Source organism: Myotis brandtii, unplaced genomic scaffold (genome assembly GCF_000412655.1).
Source record: "Myotis brandtii unplaced genomic scaffold, ASM41265v1 scaffold4, whole genome shotgun sequence".
In the NCBI taxonomy this organism is placed as follows: Eukaryota; Metazoa; Chordata; class Mammalia; order Chiroptera; family Vespertilionidae; genus Myotis; species Myotis brandtii.
The window spans coordinates 4006943-4015470 of record NW_005365371.1 but is presented as its reverse complement, the minus strand read 5'-3'; the positions used below and the strand labels follow the sequence as shown (position 1 = coordinate 4015470).

The 8528-nt window shown below is 39.4% G+C and overlaps 1 protein-coding gene across 1 annotated transcript in view; it reads right to left on the bottom strand.

Moving 5' to 3' along the window:
• The window catches only part of FBXO45 (F-box protein 45), a 22419-nt gene that overhangs the window by 11866 nt on the left and 2025 nt on the right, over positions 1 to 8528 (bottom strand). Inside the window, exons 2-3 of the mRNA XM_005873222.2 lie at positions 8382 to 8524; positions 1840 to 2196 (exon numbers count right to left, since the gene is read on the bottom strand). Coding sequence (XP_005873284.1) covers positions 1840 to 2196; positions 8382 to 8524 — 500 coding nt within the window. The remainder of the gene's footprint in view (positions 1 to 1839; positions 2197 to 8381; positions 8525 to 8528) is intronic.

The window sequence follows — 8528 nt, the reverse complement described above, 5'->3', positions numbered from 1 at the left end:
GGGGGGAGGGGCCATCTATAATACTTTCAACAATAAAGATAAATTTAAAAAATAAAGAAAGTAAAGGAATGGGGGAAAGAGGCACCTTGCACAAGAAAGTAAGCATTAGTAAGTGTAAGAAAGTTCCAGTGGTTATATTAATATCAGACAAAACAGAAAAATAGACTTAAAGACAAGGAATACTGCCCGCCTGGTGTGGCTCAGTGGTTGAGCACTGACCTATGAACCAAGAGGTCCCTGGTTCGATTCCCAGTTAGGGCATGTGCCTGGGTTTTGGGCTCAATCCCCAGTAGGAGGCGTGCAGGAGGCAGCCGATCAATGTGTCTCTCTCATAGATATTTCTATCTCTCTAAGCTTCTCCCTTCCTCTCTCTAAAAGTAAAAAAAAAAAAAAGAAAAAGAAAAAAGACAAGGGATATTACTGGAGTCAAAGAAGGTCATTTCATAATGATAATAGTCAAACTGGGAGATATAACAATGATAAGTATATTTGTATGTATGTGCACCTAAGAAGAGACAGCAAAAACTGACAGAACTGAAAAAAAAAAAAAATTAGCAAGTATAGTGGAAATTTCAACACTACTCTCAATAAATGATAGAACAGGTAGAAGGAAAAATCAGTAAGGATATAGAAGATTGAACACTATCAATCAACTTGACCTAAATGTCATTTGTGGAATATTCCATACAACAGAATATATGTTCTCTTAGAGGACACATGGAACACTCATCAAGATAGATCATATGCTGGGACTAAAACAAGTCTCAATAAATTTAGAAGAATTAAAATCATACAGAGTATGTTCTCTGAAAAGCAAAGACCAAAAGTTTTTCACTACAAAATCACCACAAGGCTAGTCACAGGATTTTATCGCCAAAGTCCAGACACTCTTCTCCTTAGAGCCTAAAAGCACAGTGAAGAATTCTATGAAAAAAAATCCTTCCAGGGTTTTCTACCTCAGGAAACTGAATATATTTCTTAGTTCTTCTACTTTAGTATCCCTGACTTGAGGTTATTACTGAGGCTAGAGCTTTCAAGCCACATGTTTTTCTGAAATTGGCAATCTATAATTCCTTAAAATTTATAATTTCTTATCAGATTACTGTTTTAGACCTATGGGAATCATATAGCTTTTACAAATAGAAACTATAATTTTGACCCTAAAATAACATAAATATGATACAAGGCTAAGATGAAAAGAATTTTAAAATGCAGAAGTTTGCCTGATCTTGCCAGTCTTTATAGAAATTACTGACACACCCAGAGGCTTTGAATCCACAGATTACTAAGTAGCAGAGGATATGTGTGTGCATGCACACAGGTGCATCAGGGGGGTGAGATGTCTAGAAAAAGCAGATTTGGATGTGCCATAAAGGAAAGATGACAATCTAGAGCACAAGTTGGCGAACTATGGTCCCTGAGCCAAATCTAGCCTACAGCCTATAAATAAGATTTTATTGAAACACAGCTATGCTCATTCATTTACATATTATTTATGGCTGCTCTTGTGCTTTAAAAACAGAGTTGAATAGTTGTGACAGAGACCATACAGACCACAAAGCTTAAAATATTTACTATCTGGCCCTCCCTGTACAGAAAAAGTTTGCCAACGCCTGATTTAGAGCAAAAATGAACTGCTCAAGGTTGAATATGTATTAGGAAACAAATATTGAGATACTAAAAACTTATTAGAGTAGCAGAGAAAGGCCAGTTACACTATTTAATTAAAAATTACCAAAAAGGACATACAAAGCCACTATATAAAATTTTGTAAATTTAAAACAAATTAAGGCATGATTTGACAAAGGCCCACATCTAAGAAAATACCTAGTTTCTCACCTGATATTTTGGTGCATTATTGCATTGTGGAAAACTGCCATTGACTTCTCCGTTATGTAGTAGATTATTGTCCACCAGATTCCAGCCCCAGCTCTGGTCATCACTGCCCAGCAGTGCCACATAACCTTGGCACTGCATAGGGGCCCGTTTTGTGGCAATTCCAATCACTGCCACAGTGCCCAGAGGGCCCTCCCACCACACTTCCCATGCATGGCGGCCCTCACTGAAACCAATCTTGGTCCTTGCACCATCAGTGCTCTGAGCAATGGGGTTTCGATGTAAAGTAAAGCCGTTCTTCTTAATGTAGACATTTCTGGAGCAGTCATTAGTGCTGAAGGCATGTTGGAAAGCACGTACCTGAAAAGATGAAAAACAGACCAAAAAATAGAAGTTTGGTTTTTCTTAAATATTAAAAGGTACCCAGTCCTAGCCGATGTGGCTCAGTTGGTTGGCATGTCATTCTGCACACAGAAAGGCTGTGGATTCGAGTCCCAGTTTGAGCACAGACCTAGGTTACAGATTCAATTCCTGGTCGGGGCATGTATGGGAGGCAACTGATCGATGTTCTGTCTCACATCAATGTCTCTTTTTCTCTCTACCCCCTTCCTTCCCTCCTTCCCTCCCTCTCTCTGTAAAAGCAATGCATGTCCTCGGGTGAGGAATAAATAAAAATTGAAAGTACCCAAACCTCAGGCTATGTGTTTTTAAATAATAAAGTTACATATTTTTAAGTAATATAATAAACATTTCAAAAAATGGCTAGGTTCAGGATGGGACACTAACCTAACATTTAAAATAACTGCCAACTGTTTCATTTCTGACTAAAATTCTAACCCGTGGTATTTCTCCAAATAGACTTCTTAAAATATCAAAAGATGTTATATACAATAATCCATACATTTTAGAGATGATACTGAAATGTTTATACATAACAATGATATCTGGGAAATGCTTTGAAATATCCAGGGTTGGAATAGGAGATGGGTAGGGTAAACATGAAACTAGATTATCTATGAATTATCTATAGATTATCTATGAATTAATCATTGGTAAAGCTCGGTGATAGGTATAAGGAGGTTCATTAAACTATTTTCTCTACTCTAGTTTATATTCAATTATTTTTATATCAAAAAATTGAGATGCACAGTTTTTATGTTGGCAATCCTGTCAACTAAAAAGAATATGTTAAGTAAAAGAGAGAACTTAGTCATAACAGCTCTAAAGTTTTGAAAAATTTTAATAACCACAAACGATATTAGATCCTCAGCCTCCTGGCTAGGTATTAGTCATACACTGAGACAGCACCACTCTCATTTTACCAAATCAAATAATCTCCTAGATAGCATCTAAATTCAACCACTAGAACTTATAAAGAGATAGCTATTCAGAACAGCTTCCCCTGATAGGAAAAGTTAGTTAACCTTCAGTAATTACCAGTTTTTTAAGCTTCCAAAATAAAGATAGCATAAAAATTGCTACTCTGTACAAATAATAATTTTTCATGTTTTAATAATTTAAAGCTTTTGGCTCCCCCCCTTTTATTTTATTATTTTCTTTATTGATTAAGGTATTACTTATGTGTCCGCTTTTGGCTTTTTTTAAAAAAAATTTCTACTTTGTTCAAACTACCCAAAAACAGCCAAAGGCTGGGACCTATTGCTTTAGTAAACCTGAGAAATCAACTCCAGAATCACAGAATTTCAGCATTAGGAAGGGCCTTAAAGGTCACCTAGTCCCTCTCTCATAACTAAAAGTCCATAGCTAGATGCCCTGGCAGGTGTGGCTCAGTTGGTTAAAGTGTCAACCCAAAGGGTCACAGGTTTGATTCCCAGTTGGGGCACATACCAAGATTGTGGGTTCAATCTCCAGTTGGGGTGAGTTCGGGAGGCAACCGATCCATGTTTTCCTCTTCTCTCTCTCTTTCTCTCTCTCTCAAATCAATGGAGGTATATCATCAGGTGAGGATTTTAAAAAGTAAATAAAATATTTAAATAAATTAGTTAAAAATAAATAATTAGAGAAAGAGCCCCAAAGAGAAGTCAGGTATCCAGGCCCCTCATGTACTGTTCACTTACTATTAGCAGCCAGTATTTCAGGTTTTACTGTTGTATTCCAGAGCAGAGAGATTTAATAAAAAACAAACTAACCTGCTTATTTCAGATATCCCATGTTTACATAGAGGCTGTAAAACTGAAGTATTCCTACATTTTTTTCCTACCTGTTCCTATTTATAACAAACTTTTATAAACCTGAAAGATCAAAACAGGATTAAAGAAGGAGTAAAACAACCTCAAAATATTAACTATTGCCCAAATAACTCACGAGATTACCATAAAGACAATTAACTCATTATAAAAAATTTCATTAATATGCAACTATGCCTATCCCTAATTCTTGTAAATACCAATTTCATTTTCTCTATCCTTATTCTCTTTGTCACACTGACACTGTAGACAACCTCTTTCTCAAAAGTATATGACATTTTCCTACTGCCCAGGACTGATCCTTCATTTTAACATTTCTGGTGACCATTCTACCCCTCCCAATCTCTCCAGCCTCAGTCCTTAACCCTTTACCTGAATTCTTTCCAGGCTTTTCTTTTTTCATAGGAAAGGGAAACTAGTTTATTTTTATTTATTTACTTACTTACTTTTTTTTATTAATCCTCACCTGAGGATACTTTCTTTTCCATTGATTTTTAGAGAGACTGGAAGGGAGGGGGAGAGACAGAGAGAAACATTGATGTGACTGGTTACCATCCATCCCCACGCGCCCCAACCGGTTGGGGCCCAGGATTGAGCCCATAACCAAGGTCCGTGCCCTTGACCGGGATAGATCCTTCGACTCTTCAGTACATGGGTCGATGTTCTAACCACTGAGAAAAACTGGCCAGGGCCAAACCTGTCTTTTTAAAATAGCATCCTTATTACATCTCATCCCAGTTCAGTAACCTTTGATAGTTCCATTGACGACCATATCAACTATAAGTTCGTCTGTCTGGCTTTCAAAGCCCTTCAGATCTGGTTCCTCCTATTTTCCTTTCTAATTTTGTGTTAATTTTCCTTGTCTGTAATATCATACCTGCTTTCCTCCTCCCACATATCCTCTAAGACAGTGGTTCTCAACCTTCCTAACGCCATGACCCTTTAATACAGTTCCTCATGTTGTGGTGACCCCCAATTTCAAATTGAACGTAATTAAAGCATAGTGATTAATCACAAAAACAATATGTAATTATATGTTTTCCGATGGTCTTAGGTGACCCCTGTGAAAGGGTCATTTGACCCCCAAAGAGGTCTCAACCCACGGGTTGAGAACCGCTGCTCTAAGATCAGCCCCAATCTTACCACCTTCATGAAACTATTCTTAACCGGGATCACCCAATCTCCCTAATCTCTCTCTCTCTCCTACCCACCATAGTCTGCATCATACAACACAATTCTGAACACACCCCAACCACTTGATTCTAGTAAAAAACACCTTGCAAGAAGCTTAATCTAACCTAAACTGATCAAACCTCTAGGAAATAGAGAACAGAAGAGCATGTTAAACAACACCATGGAAATAAAATACGCAAAATTCAGACTAAGAGAAACTACAGGGTAAACTACCTGATTTTTTTTTTTAATGTTTTCATTGATTTGAGAGAGAGAGGAAGGAAGATGCAGAGAAAGAAACATCGATCGGCTGCCTACTGCATACACTCTACTGGGGATCAAGCCTGAAACCCCGGCATGTGCCCTGACCAGGAATCCAACCGGTGACCTCTAGGTTCAAGGGACAACACTCAACAAAGTGAGCCACACCGGCCAGGGCTTGACAACATTGTTTGTTTGTTTTTATTTTTCGTTCATCCTCACCCGAGGATATTTTTCCATTGATTTTGTTTTTCTTTTTAGAGAGAGTGAAAGGAGGAAGGGATGGGGGGGTGGGGGGTGAGAGAGAGAAACATGGAGAGAGACACATCGATTGGTTGCCTCCTGCATGAGCCGGAGGGGTCGGACTGACCCTGCAATCCAGGTACATGACCTAGGCCAGGAATCGAACATGAGACCCTTAGGTCCAAGGGCCGATGCTCTAACCACTTAACATACTAGCCAGGGCATGACCTGATTTCTTCAACAAATAAGTTGCAGGAATGAGAGATGGGGAGATGGAGGGTGAATTTATAGACTGAGGTAGCCTTAAGAGACATGTCAACTGTTTGCCATTGGAACATTATATAGATCTTGATTAAATAAACTGAAAATTAAAAATAAATATTTAACATTTATGAGACAATTGGAAATCTGAACACTGTATTTTTTTATATTAAGGAATTACTGTTAGTTTCTTTATACTTTGGAGATGTAATGATATTGTGATTATGTTAAGTGTCCTTATCTTTTAGAGATGGATACTAAAAAATTCAGAAATGGAAAAATACACAAATAAATAAATAAAAACAATATATAGTTCCTGTCCCAAGTCTCATGCACAACCTGGACTGTACATTATGGCTAACAGCTTTAAGACCTACTTTAGAATCTAAGTCTGAAATTTGAAGAATTATAGTTAGATGCTAAGTATGACTGGAATAATTGATGCTATTAGGTGACATGGAAAATATGAACTTTGAAAAAGAAGACAAATCCTAAATAGATTAACAGCTCCAAATACTTTCCAGTTTTATATTATCCCAAGCCTGTTCCCATCCTTCTTTCAGTTACCAGACTCCCTGGAAATCTTATCTGACTCTTCCTTCTTCTTCATCTCAGTTAGCTGTCCACCTATGTGGATCTGTTCTCTGCAATCGCTCTCCCAACCATCCCCTTCTCTCCTCTACACACTTGTTCATACATTTGTTCTATATACTTGTCTTAAGTACCTCTGGTATAGGCACTAACTCCTGTCCTCTCCAATTCATCTTATAGCCAAGTTTTCCTAAAGCACAGCTCTTATTTTGGTACTCCTCCATTCAAACATCTGTGGTTTCCAAATGTAGAACAAAGCCCAAACTATATACTAATAGACTCAAGGCTATATTTCAAGGACCTCCATGATATATACTGTTTCAGCTTACCTTTACAATCATATTTCCCACTATTTTAATTCAATCAAATGAAACTTTTCTATTTAGTCTCTCCTCTAAGCTCCAAACTGTAACTGGTGCCTATCTGAAATCTCGTGGATATCTCAAACACAGTCAATTCTATTCTACCCAAACGGAACTAATTCTTAGTCCTGTAAATCTAGCCCAGGTGATCCCTATATTATGTAAGCCAGATATCTAGGAGTCATCCTTAGCACCTACCTCTTCCTCACCCCTAATTCACATCTACTGCTAAGTCCTGTAGATTTTACTTCCCAAATCTCTCCTAAATTTCTCTTCATCTGCTTCACTACCTACTTCCTAATTGACCTACCCATATTTCTAAGGTTCCCTCCAACCTGTGCTCCATACTGGTTAGAAATAACCTCTTAAAAAATGCAAACTAATCATATCATCAATCCCCACACGCCTAACCCCCTCTTGCTTACACTTCAGAATGACTTCCCTATAGTTTAGCCCCAGTCTACCTCTTCCATCTTATCTCAAACCTGTCTCACTTTTGCTCTCTCTACTCCAGCCACACTGACGTATTTGTGTACCTCATACTCAGCAGGTTCTCCCCCAGCAGGCTCTTCTCACTCCTTGGCTTACATATCCTTATCCTTCAAGTCTCAGTTTATCATTATTTCTTTAGAGAAGGCCTTCCCTGACCTCCCTACCTAGGTCAAATTCTCCATTACTCAAACTCAGAGCGCCAATGTCCTCTCAGCCCAACCATACCTGTTACTTGACATTTTTATTTGCATATGAAGAAGGCAGGAATAGGCACAATAAGCTAAGGGAGGAGGGGGGAATGCAACAAAACCGGAATTCTATGACAAATAGAATTAAAGAGACACACCATCAAGGTGGAACTAGGAAGAAGTTGGCAAGGAAGTAGCCAATAATAGTGGGACAAGGCAGTATTTTGATGGTTAAGCGATGCTGATGGATATCCTGAGAGGTAGCAGAATGCCCAGGACCACACTCACTTATGAGCCTGAAACACAGCAGAAAAAATTAGAGAACCCGGGTGAAAATAAAGGAAAAAATGATTATAAATCAGATTTTGGGAAAGGTTAGGTGCATGTGAGCGTGAAAACCGAAGTACGAAAGCAGGAAGATCTAATAAAGCCTGTTTGGAGGGCACAGAGATGGAGAGGAAAAAAAGACGAGAGTATTGACGGTACAACAATAGGGTGGTCTGTCTTTAAAGGGAAAGACTATGAAAAGTAGAATGAGTGATGGAAACGGTACCATCTGGTCCTTTAAAAAGTATCACGGAAGTGGAGTGGGTTAAGGAGCCGAACTTGAATCCGAAGAGATGTTTATGGAGGGGGAAGGTGAGGGAAGGCACTGACTGGTCCCCGGGAAGGCGGGAGGGATGGGGAAGCGAGGCGCCCGACTCAAGCTGCGCTGGGAGGCACTGAGCGCGGGCGGGGGGCGGCGGCGTGGCCCCGAGCTCCCTCACCTTGGCCTTGTAGCTGGGCAGGTTGCAGAGGATGTCCGTGCGCAGAGCCTCCTCGGCCAGGCTGCGGGCGCACAGGCTCCGCCACACCTCGCTGTTCTCGTCGCCGTGCAGGCAGCGGTACCAGTGCTTGCACACCAGCGCAGCTCC